The sequence below is a fragment of the Cucurbita moschata genome, unplaced genomic scaffold, assembly GCF_002738365.1.
Source record: "Cucurbita moschata cultivar Rifu unplaced genomic scaffold, Cmos_1.0 Cmo_Scf00019, whole genome shotgun sequence".
Taxonomy (NCBI): Eukaryota; Viridiplantae; Streptophyta; class Magnoliopsida; order Cucurbitales; family Cucurbitaceae; genus Cucurbita; species Cucurbita moschata.
The window spans coordinates 193,335-210,018 of NW_019268535.1; the positions used below are offsets into that span (position 1 = coordinate 193,335).

The 16,684-nt window shown below is 38.5% G+C and overlaps 3 protein-coding genes across 6 annotated transcripts; 1 reads left to right on the top strand and 2 right to left on the bottom strand.

Annotated features, from left to right (window-relative positions):
* Window positions 1-1,699: 1,699 nt before the first annotated feature.
* Window positions 1,700-7,154, bottom strand: LOC111456807 (NADH dehydrogenase [ubiquinone] 1 beta subcomplex subunit 10-B-like). Of its 3 annotated transcripts, none has more exons than XM_023098810.1 (3): window positions 6,795-7,154; window positions 6,357-6,407; window positions 1,700-1,928 (listed from the first exon to the last, which is right to left on the bottom strand). In XM_023098810.1, the coding sequence occupies exons 1-2, from the start codon at window positions 7,078-7,080 to the stop codon at window positions 6,376-6,378; spliced, it is 318 nt and encodes a 105-aa protein (XP_022954578.1). In that variant the 5' UTR covers window positions 7,081-7,154; the 3' UTR covers window positions 1,700-1,928; window positions 6,357-6,375. The 3 variants fall into 3 exon arrangements, with proteins under 3 accessions (XP_022954578.1, XP_022954579.1, XP_022954577.1); XM_023098811.1 differs by lacking the exon at window positions 1,700-1,928 and adding an exon at window positions 4,307-5,451; XM_023098809.1 differs by lacking the exon at window positions 1,700-1,928 and adding an exon at window positions 6,166-6,284.
* Window positions 7,151-10,056, top strand: LOC111456803 (cleavage stimulating factor 64-like). The gene is made up of 8 exons (XM_023098802.1): window positions 7,151-7,443; window positions 7,577-7,654; window positions 8,118-8,153; window positions 8,246-8,366; window positions 8,448-8,800; window positions 8,913-9,005; window positions 9,462-9,650; window positions 9,751-10,056. The coding sequence occupies exons 1-8, from the start codon at window positions 7,351-7,353 to the stop codon at window positions 9,874-9,876; spliced, it is 1,089 nt and encodes a 362-aa protein (XP_022954570.1). The 5' UTR covers window positions 7,151-7,350; the 3' UTR covers window positions 9,877-10,056.
* Window positions 10,057-10,304: 248 nt separating this feature from the next.
* Window positions 10,305-16,177, bottom strand: LOC111456802 (synaptotagmin-5-like). Of its 2 annotated transcripts, none has more exons than XM_023098799.1 (14): window positions 15,593-16,177; window positions 14,900-14,974; window positions 14,697-14,804; window positions 14,566-14,598; window positions 14,369-14,458; window positions 13,917-14,042; window positions 13,608-13,751; window positions 13,046-13,465; window positions 12,726-12,860; window positions 11,981-12,199; window positions 11,609-11,881; window positions 11,385-11,522; window positions 10,936-11,256; window positions 10,305-10,794 (listed from the first exon to the last, which is right to left on the bottom strand). In XM_023098799.1, exons 1-14 carry the CDS (start codon window positions 15,797-15,799, stop codon window positions 10,573-10,575), a joined length of 2,511 nt encoding a protein of 836 aa, XP_022954567.1. In that variant the 5' UTR covers window positions 15,800-16,177; the 3' UTR covers window positions 10,305-10,572. The 2 variants fall into 2 exon arrangements, with proteins under 2 accessions (XP_022954567.1, XP_022954568.1); XM_023098800.1 differs by lacking the exon at window positions 15,593-16,177 and adding an exon at window positions 15,248-15,571.
* Between the last annotated feature and the right edge of the window lie 507 nt (window positions 16,178-16,684).

The window sequence follows — 16,684 nt, forward strand, 5'->3', positions numbered from 1 at the left end:
GAGAGAGAGAGAGAGAGAGAGAGAGAGAGAGAGAGAGAGAGAGAGAGAGGAAGAGGAAAGCCGCCATGTCAATTCAAGATCATCTCGGCAAAAACACAGCCGAAACGTAAACAAAAAGAAAAGGAAAAAAGTGGGTCCAGAAATGGGGAGGCGGCTTCAAGAACAGAAGAAGATCAAAGCTGCTACCAATTTTCAAACTCTGCCTGCTCTCCCTCTTCATCCTTCATCCGTCCATTCCCCACCCTTTTGTCCCCTTTTCCCCCAACTTCTCTCTTATCTTACCTAATCACATACTAAATCAAACCCTTTCTCCTACCCACCCTTTCTCACATGAAACATATAACAACACCCCGACTCGATTTTGAAAAGACAGATTTGACTATTATTGAAACGAATTTCTTCGCTTACCATTAGTTCTTATTCTCCTTATTCGTATAGCTCAGCTCGAAAACAAGAACTATTTTTCTATCATCTCGTATACCTTAGGCTATCAAACCCACTTCAATTGGCTACCTAAGATTCAACACATACGGAAGATTTTAAATTCAAATCTTGATCAATATAGAACACTAGGGTAAGAGTCCCATCACCCTAATTCAACGGTTGAAAAGGCACCAAAGCTATTCCAAACACATGCAATAGATTTTATATGAACTTTAAAATGGTTGGTAAACATAGATATTCCTTTTAGAAAGTACCATTGCTAAGAGTGATAGCATACACTCTAACAACAAGATTCTCTATCTTTTATATATATATATATATATATATATATATATATATATATATATATATATATATATATATATATATATTTTTAGAACATGATATAATAAAAAAGATTCCAAGTATTGATATAATTTTAAATTTGATATGCCTAAGGTTCATTCTTTCCTATCATATAGGAAGCTACAAATTTATTAGCTATGATAATGACACAATCTTATGATATTGTATCTTAGCATAGCAAAAGTCATTAAATCATGGGAATAAATTGATCAAAGAGCATCATAGCTTACCAACTAAGATGCTGTCATAAAGGGCTATTGGGGGAAGTTGGGAGGAAAGAGAAGAAGAAAAGAAGAATCCTAAGGAAACCAGAACAGTACACATCTTAAAATGAGAGGTCTATTCATTACTAATCTCCAAGAAATTTTATGAATGATTCATCAATTTTTGAAGATTTTAAGGTTGCTGTCTTTGAATTGTCTAAATTAATGAATATAAAGTTTCCCACAAAACCCAAAGTCCAATTCGTCTACTCCTCATCCAGTGGTCATAATATCGGGAGAATATTGGGAAGTTTCCCAACCATAGAAAGAAATCTAAAATTTAGTCCATATGATTTCCATAAATCTTAAAAGGGCTCCTTATTGTTGTCAAGGATTTTTAAGATTTATTGAAAAGTATGAGAACAAACTTCAAAATTTTAAGGTACGGTAACTAAATAGGACACGTCTCTCGAAGTAAAAGGACTAAACTAATATTTTAACCAGCCAAGTAAATATATCTAGTTTATAGAATTAGCAAATCATAGTTCATATAAGCTCCAATTCAATTACAGAAAGTTGCAGGCTTCTCGAACACAACTCATGAAAATGGCTCAAACATTGAGAAAACTCGCAATTCAACATGAAAAGATTAGCAGACCTACCTTCCGAATATGTAGGTGGATAAAATTTACTTTCTAAGAATGGGGTCAGTCAATACATTTGATATTAATTTGCTGTCATTCCGCAGCAAAAGTGCTGGTGAATAAAAAACTCAGCTATTGGAAATTGGAATTCACTTTCGTTCAAAGAGTACAAAGGCTTTCCAAATGAGATAATATTCTCACTACTTTGTCAGTTTGTTCAATTTCTAAATCACAAAATGGCATCGAAGTTCCAAAGTTTCTGAATCTTTCTAGCTCAGCAACCAGTTCTGTTCTGTAGCAGATAGATATTACACGAATTATTCCTGTTTTTCCTTCCTTTTCCCCCTTTTCCTTTTTTTGGATAGAAAGCGAATCAGAAAAGGCAAACAAAAAAAGCACACACCCACATTATTCTATCTTATCTGCAGGAATGTAATCCCTTGAAAGCATGAACACTAAGATAAACAATGTCTATCTTTTAGAAATATGATCGCCAATAAACCCAGAAACCAACAGGTTATGCGTCTAATCAATAAATTTGATCGTCTAAACCAGAAATTATGCTATTGAATGGCTGAAGCTTTAGAATATGATACATTCTTATCAGGTTTTTGGATAACTTCGTGGAAGATTGAAAAAAAAAAGTTACAATTTGGAATATAAAGATCCTTGACGAAAAGTTTGAGCTTTGAACAAATCTATAAAAAAAAAAGGTTTTTGACTGAGAAACACAAATTAGCATTAGTTGACTAGCATGTACGAGTAGTGAATAAATGCAGCATAGGTTTAATGACAAGCAAGAATCACCAAAGGCATCAACTCGACTAGGAAGTAGAAGTTAGCATTCAGTTGGCCTCCTATATGTAATTCGAGGGGTCAGTATTGAGCCCTCTGCCATTTTCTTCTGCAAGACTTTGTACATAAAGGTGTTCTTTGCAAACAATCTTGTAAGGCTTTGGCATTGTTGTTATCAATCCAAGTACAATGAAGAGATTCTCTTTCTTAAGATACAAGCCATTTGTTATGGCAGGGCCGGCTACGTCACTATTTTATGAAATATTTGGTATGAAAGAAATAAAGAAACCATACAAGTCTTGAGAGGCGGGGCTCAGTCTTGAGAGTCTTGGGCTGTGGCCCTCTTTTGTACCTTGATTTGTCTCAACACACTTGGTTTAATTATTAAAAAAAATTGAATGAGAAACGGATGACTTCATTTCATTGATAGTATGAAAGGTACAAAAAAGGCTAAGGGTCGAAGAAAGAATGAGGGACGTAATACTATAATCACAAGGTATAGAGAAAATTTACACCAAGAGAGGGCACAATAAATCAAAGGGTCGAAGAAAGAATTGAAGTCCTGTGCCTTGTCTTCAAAGATACAATGGTTCCACTCGAGCCAAATGGACCAAAGAAAAGGTTTGATGATATAAACCCGCATAGCAGCTTTCCTTCAGTGAAATGATGACCTAAGATCAAAGATTCAAGCATAATGATCATATTGCCCGGAAGGGTAAGATGTAGATGGAAAGTCGTGCACATTGACGGGTAGTGGATAAATGCAGCATAGATTGATACCTATTTCGACAAAGGACACACCAACTAGGAGAGGAGACTATTCAAGGAGCCTTTTTTAGCGATCCTTTTTGAGCAATGCATCCGCTGTATTATGTATTCATGGCTTAATTCCGAAAGGAAATTTAAGAATTGGACCCCTCAACATATGCTTGTAAGGTGCTTGTGAGGGAGTTGGTGGAGAAGGCTCCTTTAACATCCCAAGTCCATTTCCAATAATCATCTATAGTTGATCTTGGAAGGGGAAGGAGAATGGAGGAAAGATCAGCCCATTCCAAAATTTGATCATCCGTTAAACTACGGCATTAACATAAATCCCATGAAGAGTCATCAGAGTTCCATATTTCAGCACATCAAACCACGCTTACAACGGGGAAGGGCATAAAAGCCAAATTTAGAGGAGTTGTACCAACCCAGTTGTCATTCCAAAATGAGGTGGATTTCCCATTGCCAATAATATTCACAATATAGTCGTAAATCAAAAGTAATTATCCATAATAAACTTTCAAAAGTAATTATCCATAATAAACTTCCAAGGACATCGGTGATATTTGAGCATTTTGTACACCAGATGCATATGAAAGTGGGTCAAGCCATATTTAGAGACTATGAATCTCCTCCAAAGGGCAGATTTTTCAGAGTAAATCTCCAGAGCCATTTTGGCAGGAGGCTAGTTCTTGGTCTTCATAACAAATAACCCTAAGCCCCCTAGGGCACTGTACAAGAATTAGTGTGAGGCTTACCATTCAGGGGGAGGCCCAAGTAGACCGATGGCCATGAAGCCACTTCACAACCGAAATCATGGGCAAGGGATGCAAGTGTATCCAAGGCCAGATGAATGCCTAAGAATGCTGATTTTTGGCGGTTGATACATAACTTGATGCTTCTTCAAAGTGTGTATGGTATGGAAACTAGTGAGAACATTTCCTTTGTCTAGAATGGTGTCGTTTGCAAATTGTAAGTGGTAAGACTACACCCTCCCACCTCAAAGCCTCTGATGTTACCTTTACGTGCCTCTTGAGAAATATACGACTTAAACGATCTATCACAAGGATAAAAAGAAATGGGGTAGGGGATCACCTAGTTGAACAGCGATGATTTGATCACTAGACTTGTCATTAATGATGATGGAGTAATTAGCCGAGAAATACAGCCCTAAAATCACTTTGGCCACTTTGTTCCAGAACCTTTAGCCGGCCAGAATATTGTAAAAAAAAGTCTCAACCAACCATACAAAGGCTTTTTTTGTATCCAATTTGATAACAACCCCCTCAAGGACAACATGTATTCCTCTATGGGATTATTTGCAATTAAGTATGCATCAGTAATCTGTCGGTCAACCATGAATGCAAGTTGAAACTAAGAGAGTGAGGGGAAGGAACTTCTTAAGACGCTCTGAAAGGACCTGCCCACGATCTTATACAGGCATGAGGTAAGGGTGATGGGCATATAATCTCCCACAGATTTGGCATCACTCTTCTTCGGGATGAGGCAAATATAAACTTTGTAAAGGCTTGCATTGATGATGGCATTCTGAATAAAGTCTTGGAAGACTCCCTTAATGCCATCCTTAAGAATGTTCCAATGCTTTTTAAAGAATTCAGTGGTATAACCATCTGGTCCAGATGATTTGGATCTTAGGTCCTTTATTGCATTCCCAATCTCCTCTTCTGTTAAAGAGGCTTCAATGTCGAAGGATTGAGATGCTGATATTGGAGCCCAATTTTCAATGATTGGAGGAAGTCTACTAACTTGACCCTTGCTGTATAACGTCATGTAAAAATCAATGAATTCGATCTCCATATCAGTGTTCAAGACCAAACTAATGCCATCTCTGGATAAAATCACAACAACGGTGTTCTGTCTCCTTCTTGTGGACATGAATGAATCTATGGAATAAGTTGTTGTCTTTGTCCCCCTCTAGTGTCCATCTCAATTTGCATTCTTGTTTCCAAGATGCTTCTTCGTTGGAGGAAATATCCAAAAGCTCTGCTTTGATCTTATAACGCCTTCGACTAAGGACGAGTGACGCCTATATCTGCATCAGACTTCAAGGGTAATGCCATACCAGCTTAGTAAAAAGAGCAAAGTTCTTATTTGCTAGATTGTCAACTTCCAAACCACCCTACTCTGCACAACTTGGATACAACCTTCAGTTTCACCCCTCCCTCCCTCAACAAGTCTCACACCATTTTTTTCAAATGTTCTCAAAACTAAGTGGCCAAAGACCCCTCTCGGCAACCCTTGAGAAGAATAGGCCAATGGTCCACAATATTTCAACAAAAAATAATGTTAGATGACCTTGAAAACATCCAACCAACCTTTGAACAAAAACGAATTTGTCAAAGACTACGGTATATCATTAAAGCAAAAGGATTGGAACAAGAGAAATTACCACTAACAAGAAAGGTTCCAACTAATCAAGAATTCAAATGAACCTATTAAAAGCACTACTCGAAGTAATCCTTTTCACATTCAACTTCTTCATGTGGAATATAATTGCACTAAAGCCTGCAACAACACACCAACAATGCCAGCATCACCCAAGAATGCCAACCCAGCTACTTCAAAGAGCATCTCTATCCCTATGCATCGTTGGACCTCGAGCACAAGTGATCTACTCAAATCAAATGGTATGATTGAAAAGGTGAATCAAATCACCTCACACCACTAAGGACACCAAATTGCGAGAATCCCATAGAATGACAGTATTCCCAACTCACACTACTTCTAAGGACAACAAATTATGAGACAACGTCAACAAAGGTATATACAGCTTCAACAACCCCCACCCCCACCCATCACACTGTTAATGTCAGGTCTTATACATACGCTTGAAAGAACTATGATTGAATGCCTTGTGAAAAAAAATTCAATCATTCTCAAAATCAAACCACTAGTGAGAAAAATGTTAGGAAACCTTACTGTACATTGCTACAAAGTTCTCACACAACATAGAAATGGAAATTAAAAGGAATTATTGACCATTGATCTGAGTTCAAAATTCTTTACACCCCTCGTAGCAGTACACGAAATAAAATAAAGGGCTAATATTCATCGTTCTTTTATTCAATCTCTGAAACAAATAAGGTTTGATAATCAGTAAGACCAAGTAATAACCTAACAACTTAGGAACATTTAAACTCACCGTTATTCCTACCAGAAATTTACTCAGCTTCGACCGCCTCCACTTTAGGACCTAACCAGAGCAAGAAGAGACAACATCAGATGATTTATACTTCATTCACTCAAGTCAGTTAAATTGCATAGGGAACATGATGGATAAAAAGAAAAGAAAAAAAAACAAAAGGAGAATAATGCAGCCTGTGAGTACCCCGACTTCAAAAGCTAGACATGAAACACATTAATTTTTTTTTAAAAAAAAATATATGTATCCACCAAGAAATATTATAGAAAACAACACTTCAAAATCAGAGCAAAGTGCCACGGTTAGTACCAGACCCAATCATAACCTACTTTCAGTTACTCGAAATATCTCCACTTTCTACCCAAACGGCAAATAAAAGTCCAAAAAAAATCCAAACTTCTTGGAAATTAAATAGAATGAGTGACTAAAAGAGAGAACCATGAAGAGATGGGTGGCGTCCATCCTTGCCCCAACCGATGCCGCGAGTGGAATCAAGGTATTGCTGAACAAGGTGGCGGCATTTCTGAAGATGGTTGACTCCTTCGATGCGGTAGCACCATCTTAGTTTTTCCCTCAGTATCTTCGCCTTTTCGATTTCGATCCATTTCTCTCTCACAATATGTTCCCTCATCTCCAGCATCGCCACTGGATCCTTGTACGGATGCTCCGCATCGAAATCGTCCGGCGGTGATTCATCGAACTCCACTGTCTTCTTCCTCCCCATAGTTTTTCCCCTCCCTCTTCTCTGTGCCTACTCAGTCTCAGAATCGTCGGAGCACAACGCGCCATTTTTCATTGCTGAGCGGTAACTAACGGGCCGGGTTCAACGGACTTTCAGTCACTGGGCCCATTTCAGCTCCTTTCAAAGCCCAATAAAATTGGGCCGAAGCAAACGCTATCCCGTTGGATAAATACGAACAAAATCTGGCTGCGTTCTTCGCGGGAAATTGAGAAGGAACAATCTTTGGTCTCAGTTGGCGTTGGGACGTCGAACATGGCCGGAAAGCAAGTTGCCGGCACTGGTCTATCGGAGAGCATCGCAGGAATGTCGAAGAACCAACTACATGATATAATGTCTCAAATGAAGGTACTTTCAAATTGTCTCGCTATCGGAATCAACATTTGTCCGTCCCCGTTTTCGTCCGATTACTCAATTCGGGCTTCGTCTCCAAGCAATGTCTGGATATTGAGGAATGATTGATGTGTTTATTGTTATGCAGACTCTGATCGAACAGAATCAACAGCAGGCGAAGCAAATCCTAATCCAAAACCCCGCCTTGACCAAAGCTCTTTTTCAGGTTCAAGTTTTTAGTTTTTTTCGCATCTTGAACAAAGTTCTTTTCATTTACTATTTAGAGCTTGCGCTGTTAATCTACTCCTGGCAGAAGTGAAACAGTTTTGAATGTGTTCAAGTAATGTACGTTTGTACGCACGTTTGCACAATCTTTTACGAGGTTTAATTTTGATATTTATGGACTTAAAATTGTTGTACCATTTTCTTGAATGAATGGATTTATCCATTTCGGGTGAAACCAAGCAAGTTTTGAAGTATAACTCAATTTTTCCCAATTGAATTTGCAAGGACGTGTATATTAATGACGAGAAAAGTAGTCTGAAGCATGAGAAATTTCTGTCTTATTACCTCGTAATGGTTAATAGTGTGTGCGCTTTTACTAGTTAATCTGCACATTTAGAGGCCTTACCTTTAATTTCTCATTTGGTTACTGAAGATGTTATTGATTCCACTGTTGTATCTACCAGGCGCAGATTATGCTTGGGATGGTGCGGCCTCCTCAGGTAGTATGCCATTGTTATTCCTCTGTTTTTTTCTTTATCCTGCATTTTTCCGTTAGCTTATAAGTGTATATCTAAGTCATTCTTCTGTTTAGATTCCAAGCGTCCAGCCTTCAGCCCCACAGCATTCTCAGCCATCAACACAAACAACTCAACAGTCAAATATTCAGCCAACTCAAACATCAGCAAGTCAAATAAGTTTGCAAGAACAGACAGGTGCACCACCATTGGCCCCTCCTATAAAACTATATCAGAACTAACCATCAATGCTCATCTCATCAACTACTCTTCCTACAGGGAACATCCAGCCTCAGTCAGCACCTCTGATTCCCCTGCAAACACTGCAGCATCCCAAGGGGTTTGAGATGCCCCAAGCGAATTCCATATCTGTCTCACAGCCATCTCAAATTCCGAGTGTACCTCCGGTACCTCCATCTGCTGCTCAGCCACCTTTACTTCATCAACCCCCGATGTCAAGTGCTTCCATGCAGCTGCAGCAGCCATTACAAACAGCTGAAATTCCCCATCTGCCTCTACAGGCCCCATTGCCCCCACATTCCAGAGCTCCTACGGGTCCAAATTTTCGTCAGCACTACCCCCCTCAAACGGGGCACAATATGAATTACCAACCTGCTCGACCCATTTTTCATGTAAGTCGGAGTTTTATTTTTCAAGTCACAATTCTCCTTTGGATTTACAACAAACAAATCTCCAGATGAAAATGATCTCTCAACCTCTTTAGTCTATTTTTTAATGTTCTAGTCAGGATCCAAATTCCCTCCTGGTATAGGAAATTCATTTCCCCAGGGACAGTCGCCACTTCCTAGTCAACCACCCCCTCAGTCATTGTATCAGGTACTTTTTTCTTTACATACTGGATTATGATGTGTTTATCCTGAATATACTAGATCAATTGAGTTCTTAGGCTGGTGAGTCCTGAGAGGAGCAGGGGCTTCTTTCTTTCAATTGGCTGTGAGGTGGATTCGTTGACTTCTTGACCCAGTACACTCTTGACGTGCAGTTTCAGCTTAGTTTTTAATCATGTTCCATGATGCATGCATATCTCGAGTCCTTGACTATGCTGTTCAATATAGGTGCCGGTTTGTCCGTCATTGACTATTGTACTTGCGGACTATAATTCTTAGTGATAAACTCATCATAAAAGATAGTGCTTGTACAGTGCAAGCAGGGGTTGAGCATGCCAACTACTTTTTAAACCTAGTTATTAAAGCCTTCACGAACAATTTATCAAAGAACCACAGTATTAGCTCCTCAATGCTTAATATTGCGCTTGGTGCTCATTTGTCTCAGGCTGGAGGTTCTAAAGTAGGTACAGAAGTCATGAATCAAGTTGGAACTTCAAAGCCTGTGGACAGAGGGCCTTGGATGCATGGCCCTCCAGAGAATCCTACACTTCCACAGCAACTCTCAGGACCACCACTAATACCATCAGGCACTGGCCAGATGGGCCCTGGCAATCAGCCTCGTCCTGCACCACCGGTACTTTTCTAATGACTACTGCTTGGAATGACAATTTGTCAATATTTTATTTTCATCTTTTGTGATTGATTCTTTGCCTCCCTCTCTGTTTGTGGTTCAGTTGAGTCAGGAGATGGAGATGATGCTACTTCAACAAGTCATGAGTCTCACACCAGAACAAATTAATCTCCTGCCTCCAGAGCAAAGGAGTCAAGTGCATCAGCTACAGAAGATGCTTCGCCAATGAACAGTGTTCTGGAAGGGAGGCAATCTCATCTTGATTTATCCCTCTTCCTTTCCCCTCAACTCTTGCATCGTTGGACATCCTCAAAATGGCTTTTAGGCTTCTAGGGCAAGTTTTTTACTATTGTCTAACTTTTAAGTATTGACATTCAGATTGATATATTACAGTTATAAATTTTGGCTTGCTGCCTATCCGTAAGAGTATTTGTTTGCTGTCGAATTCGCCATTATTTATCTTACATATTTTGGTGAATAACCATTTTGGTAAAGTAAATTGGTACATGAAAGTAGATTTAGTTAATAGAGCAGACGTGACTTCATAACTCAAACTAAAATGCAGTTTAGTTTGCTTTGATTTGAGAAGAATTTGTAATGCTGAAAACTATATTGTTAAGATGTGTTTTTATCTGAACACTTTGGGCACCATTTTTCTTTTCATCATTCATCATGATTGTACTCGAGAAATCAGAGGTCCCAACATCTACAATCTTTTTGCTGTTAGCTTAACAAATGAGGCAAATTCTTCCCAATTGTTCAGAACAAATAAGAATTCCTATACGAAAATGAACATGAAGTGTCCATATGCATTGATGGACTCTTCTAAAGAACGTGTACACTTGCATCAGAATCTCAAAAATGCATGTCAAGTCATGATTTGTACTGCTAACTGGGGCAAAAGTTGAGAACCTGATGGATCTGATTAGTATCCAGATGATTTTCTGCTTAAGGAAGGGGATGAGTTGAGAAACTCCTGACCAAGTTCCTTAATCTTGTTTATTAAAAGCATTTGTTCTGTTTCAAGCTGTACCATATACTCTTCTTGCAGATCCTCTAGACTTTCCAGCTCACTCACAGTTGTTGAAATTTCTTCAAGATTGCTGTCTTCAATGAAACTTTGTAACTTATTCATCATCTGTTTCATCTGTGCAAGTTTTCCAAAGCAGAAGAAGAGATTTGAAGTTATTCAACCAGATTCCACCAAAGATGCATAATATCATCTCAACAAATTGGACTGTAAGTATAAATTTTAAATTTATCAAAAAGTTTCTTCAGTACAACTGACCTGACTGGAAATCTGATGTGCTTTCCTCAAGGGAATTTCAGAATCCAGACTGGTTCTTGAATCCAAACTAGTTCTCTTATCTAGTTCTGGAACTCTCTTGGTGATTTGGATATGTATCTCTCCCTTTTTGACACCCTGAAGTGGTATCCATTTGTCAAACATCTGGTTTGGGGGTAGCCCTTGATATTCCACAACACAATCACCTATGCTTGATGTGGGGAGCAGAGCATTGTGGTCTTTGACATGTAACAACAATGGGCTGCCATTGTCAGGAAACTCCAAAATCTGATTCCACTTGGGACTCAGGGTTTTGTACATAACCTGCGAGGAACTGGTGATCAATTTCACAACAAATTATTCTAAAAGAAACTAATTTGAAGCGGTTCTCCTAAAGAATCTTATGGTTGTGAAGAATCTGACATGATCATGAACAGGAACTTGAAAGATACCTTGGTTCTTTTCTTCAACTTTCCATATTGGACTCTCACATAAGGATCACTTGTCCCTCTGATATCCGCAGCAACAAGGTCTTTTGCTTCAATTAGAACAAGCTCAATCCAACCATTTGTTGGACCCAAGCTTGAGCCCTGAGGAAATGAAGGATCATATGATTCAGACATGAGCTTGCTAAACTTTCTTGCTTAATCATGAAAGACAAAGTTCTGTCTCATACCTTAGATCCTTCATTGTCATCCATTCTGATGGCTTCTATTTGAAGCCTTAATTCTCCAGAATTCACCTTTTCAAGAGGAATCCATACATCTCTAACTGACCCTTCTGCTAATCCTTCTAGATTTACCCTCGCGCTACCAGTGTTATCGTTCCCGAAAATGTCTTCTGTAAGGCATTTTAACTTAAGATGTTCACCACCAGCTATCTCATCAAATTCAAACTTCTGATTCCATATTGGATTGAAGGAGTGAGCAGTTCTTGTGCGCTGGAGAGCCTGAAATTATGTGACGAATCATCGAAAGGACGCATAATTAGTATTAATATTGGATATAACTATGAAAACATTTGGTAAATTAGAAGGAAAGGAAACTACCTTTCCATACTGCAATTTGACATACGGATCACACTTTCCATTCTTGTCTTTTGTGGGTAGATCCTTCCCTTCCACAACTGTGATGTTAATTTTTCTTCCAGTGCTAGAAAGAAAACTCGACGCCCCATCGAGAGATTGTTGTGGACTAACATGATACCTGTTAGAACTATGTGAACCATCTGAGAACATCCATTCCTTTAAAACAAGCCTTACTGTCAGCTGCAACACCATGCATTAAAATAGTGTGTCAGCATGAGAGAATCAGCTGCTACTGATCGCTACTTAGCCAACACAGGTAGAGTAGTAAAAATTATCACAAAACACATAGGAACTGATTCTCCCATGTGAAGTATTTTCTTTTGTTCGAGTGAGTTTAGGATGACTTTTGAAAGACCCCTTATAAGTTCAGTACTTTCTTTCATAAACTTTTTTGAAGAATCACTGACTGATACTTCCTCTGAAAAATGTAAGCATTGAAGCTCGATCATTTAAATTTTGCATCACTATTGTCTATATGTAACAGCCCAAACCCATTGCTAGTATATATTGCCCTCTTTGTGCTTTCCCTTTCGGGCTTCCCTCAAGGTTTTTAAAACGCGTCTTTTAGGGAGAGGTTTCCACACCCTTATAACGAATGTTTCGTTCTCTTCTCCAACCAATGTAGGATCTCACACTATCAATGCTTGGTAACGGGTCCTATTGATTTTAACACAAGCATACATAGAGAGAGTGGCTAGGATTTTACCTCCCCAGAATGGGCTCCTTCAAATGGAATGACCATTTCAACTTCTTTTCCACAAAAGTCAGCATGCTTGGCTATTACACTGGAATCTGGCCCTATCGCCCAAAATGTAGTGGAATCATCTGCAGCATATTTCATCTGTGCTCATAGAACAAACTTTAAATCAGCTAATGCCTAGAATTTTACTGAAAACTCACACTCCGCATCCATTCAAAGTCTAGTTAAAGCGCTTTGTAATATACAAATGTTTTTACTAGCTTGGTTTTCAGAAATGGTATGCATGAACTTGAAAGGAAACTATATGGTTATTGATTAATTTATACCTTAACCTCACAACTTGCTAGATAATCATGCTTCACATGACTTGGTCGATACTCATAAAGATGAAACCGTAGAGTTCCTGTATCTTCATGTAAAATCATATTGAATGTCGTATTCCACTGAGGGTCTGAACCTGATCTTGCTTCTGTTTTTCTACTAAGCTTTTCAAGTTCAACCTCAACAAATGTCTGCATATCTTTATCAGTAAACTGCTCTACGAATGAACCATTAGCAGAGTAACTTTGTTGCCTTCTGGGTGGGCTTCCCTTCAAACTACTTCTATAAAGTTTTCTGGCAGAAACGACTGTTGCATATATAATACCACCAACAGCTTTTTTCCTCAGATCAACAGATGGCAATGAGAAACAACGCCTGCGTGGTTCGACCATTGTCCTAACCAGGGTATCTGTAAAAATTTTGACCTGCATTAGAGAGAATGGTTCGTTGAGCTACTCGAACGGGCTATGCAACCAGTGTTGGTTGCACTTATTCCACAGTATAATAAAACTTGGTAGTGCTTAGAAAAAGATAGAAACAAATTTGCAGATTGATGTAGAAATATACCAGCCAGGAGGAAACACCAGGGAGCTCTGTTGCAGGTAATGATTGGCTTCCACCACTTCCAAAAGCAACTCCTATTCTTACATCAGGAGTTGTCACAAATGAAAATAAAACTGCCCTCCCATCCAAAATAGGCATCAACACAAGCTGTAATGGTAATCCAAACAACAACAAATGAAATTTTATGCACTGCAACTTTTCAGTAAAAAACGTCCAAATGAATATGATCACTCTCTTGGTGAATCTATTATATTTCATGAATGAACCTTGTGCAACTCATGCTGAGGGAAGAGGGAAAGAAATTATACGTACATCACCCTTTATATGGAGGCTGTTTATGACAATCCGGGCAGTTCCCATCAGTGCCTTGGCCAGCTTTGCTTGCAACAAAATACTCATTTCATTTGTGTCCCAATCGAAACTCAAATGCATGATTCTCTGTCAAAACGCAATGAAAAACTTCGTTCAGATCAAGTCCTAATTTGATTTCTAGAGGAAACTCGTAGGATATCAAATCCTAGGCAAGTGGCCACGATGGATTGAACTCATTCCTACTAAACTCTTTAACTATTCACATGATCCTTATTGACCGATGGATTGAACTCATTCCTACTAAACTCTTAACTATTCTCATCATCCTTATTGACCACTAGACCAACCGAGTCGTAAACATTCAACATATGTAGTAGCAACGAATAAAAAGAAGAAGTCATAACAACATAAACATATGTAGTAGCAATGAAGAAGAAGAAGAGGAGCCCAACCTCATCACCACAAGTTGACCATCGAGCCCCACTAAGACCCAAACTAGGAGGGCATGAGCCAAGAGAAAAATCCAGCAGTTCGATTTTTTCCTACACGAAATTGAGCAATGTGATTATACATATGAATATTTGTGCACATTCATGTTCTTGTCAACAATTTCTACAAGATGGAATGGCCAAAAAGTAGGTCTACTCACAATAAGCCTCGACTTTCGGTCCCTCAACCGTTTCTGCATAGAGAAATTTTTAACTAAGTTAAATGATATCAGATTTGTGTTTAACCAATAGCATTAAAGTTCTGGATAGTGAGAACGAGTTGGTCACTCACATTTACTGTGGAAGAAAGCTTTGTGGAAAGTTTTGGATTGAAATAATTTGGCCATACTTCCATCAACAGCTTATTCAACCAAGCACAGGGTTCCAAAGGTGTTTCAGGCTGTAAAAATTATCCACCAAAGAAAAAGAAAACAATTAGCCCACCACATTGAAGATTTCAAATGGTCATCAAGGGTAAAAGAAACAAAGACAAACCGAGGTGTTCGTTACGAGTCGCCTCCATTTTGTGTTCAAATCATCCACAACTAATCGGCGTTGATAACTCCCATACTGCAGGAGAAAGATGATATCACGATCAGCTCAATCGAGTCAACTTGTAGCACACGAGAGTGACTTAAGCAATAGGTTTTAAGACATTTTAAGACATCTCCCCATTTGAGCCAAGTGGTCGGGGATGTTGACCATGAGTCTATGCTGGTGGAAATATCAATAGGCCAAAAGCCCTCTCATATATATATATATATATATATTATAGATAGATAGCAGCCATTTGTAATGGTAGTATTAACTTGTGATACATTGTAAATTCTGATTATCAATTACCAGACATATTGGCCAGTGGTGGCTGTAAAAGCCTGTCGGTGGGGCTTATCATCAGAAAGGAGATGGATCTAATCGATCAACAGTACTTGAGCTGGAACTCAAGGTCTCAATGAAGGATTAAAACTATACAACAGTAAACTCAATCCAAATCCACAAATGTTACAAGAAATCGGTGGATGGATGGACAAAGCATTGACTCAAACATCATATGGGCAGACATAGAAAGTTCAAGAATTCAGTAAAATGCATTTCAAATGTGGCAAAAACAGAGTCTAAATGAGACGAACAGATCAGGAACAAATCAACGAAAGCAGCAACAAAATGGAGGGAAAACGAAACAAAAACCTGCAAAGTTGCCCAAACAGCCACAGCCAGAGGAACCCAATTGGAGAAAGAGAAGACCCATCTCTCAATACTCCAAGCAATCAAAACTAACGGTATGAGAAAGGGAAGAAGAGGCTTCTCCACCATTAAATGGAGGAAGAATTCCGCCGCATCATCACCATTGAAGAAACCCCTCTTCCGGCCACTTGGGCCCCCGGCTCTGCTCATTTGAAACGAAACCCACAAAAGAAACTAAGCTCCCCGTGTGGTGGACTCTGCCTCTAAGTCCGTAGATGCAGAGCAATAAGAAAAAGTTGAAAGATCATGGCTATACAAAAAGTCAAAACCCGAGAAGAATCAGAGGAAAAGAAGTAAGGTCAAGTGGGTGAAATATAAGGAAGCAAACATGAAACGGCGTAGGAAGCTGAAGAGGAAATTTCGAATAGAGAAATTGAAGAAGATGAATGAATTTAGGTGATAACTAAAACAGAGATAACGACAGATTTTCTTGTGTTCGTAGTTCGCATTTTGGTGTAGCCGTATAAAATATTAAATGTTGGTAGCTCCCAATCCTCACTGCTACTCAAGCTTTACCTATTCCTCCCCATCTTCTTTAATGCCTCATTACTCTTTTTCCCATGGATGGATAACGCCTGCAAATTTCAACCTCTGCTTTTTCTATAATTTCAATTAATTTACTTTTAAAAAAAATATATATATATTTTCCTACTTGTATATCATACTCTAACTTCGACAATGAACCAACTAGTGATGGTACTGTAAAAACACGTCACCACCCGTTAAATAAATGTATACACACGCACACATTTAAATGTCACCAATATGAGCATAACTTAACTTTAAAGAAAATGTGAAATGTATTATCAAATTTATAAATTAGTGGACTCGTTATAAAAATAATAATAAAAGAATTCGAATTTCTATATATATATATATATAGTAATTGAAATTGAAATGAGCATGATTTATAATTTAAAAAAACGGTGTAAAAAAGGGAATAAAAGAAAAGGCAAGTGGATTTTGTTTTTTACGTACTAAAAACATGAGTGACGCGTAATTAATAGCATGTCAATTTTGGGGGGGGGGGGGGGA

Coding starts and splice junctions, on each gene's coding strand:
- LOC111456807 (XM_023098810.1), bottom strand. CDS start 7,080: ATGGGGAGGAAGAAGACAGTGGAGTTCGATGAATCACCGCCGGACGAT. Junction 6,408..6,794: donor ACGCCACCCATCTCTTCATG/GTTCTCTCTTTT, acceptor TGCTCTGGTTAG/GTCCTAAAGTGGAGGCGGTC.
- LOC111456803 (XM_023098802.1), top strand. CDS start 7,351: ATGGCCGGAAAGCAAGTTGCCGGCACTGGTCTATCGGAGAGCATCGCA. Junction 7,444..7,576: donor ATATAATGTCTCAAATGAAG/GTACTTTCAAAT, acceptor ATTGTTATGCAG/ACTCTGATCGAACAGAATCA. Junction 9,006..9,461: donor CCCCTCAGTCATTGTATCAG/GTACTTTTTTCT, acceptor CATTTGTCTCAG/GCTGGAGGTTCTAAAGTAGG.
- LOC111456802 (XM_023098799.1), bottom strand. CDS start 15,799: ATGAGCAGAGCCGGGGGCCCAAGTGGCCGGAAGAGGGGTTTCTTCAAT. Junction 14,599..14,696: donor AGCTTTCTTCCACAGTAAAT/GTGAGTGACCAA, acceptor TTCTCTATGCAG/AAACGGTTGAGGGACCGAAA. Junction 14,459..14,565: donor ACCGAAAGTCGAGGCTTATT/GTGAGTAGACCT, acceptor AATTTCGTGTAG/GAAAAAATCGAACTGCTGGA.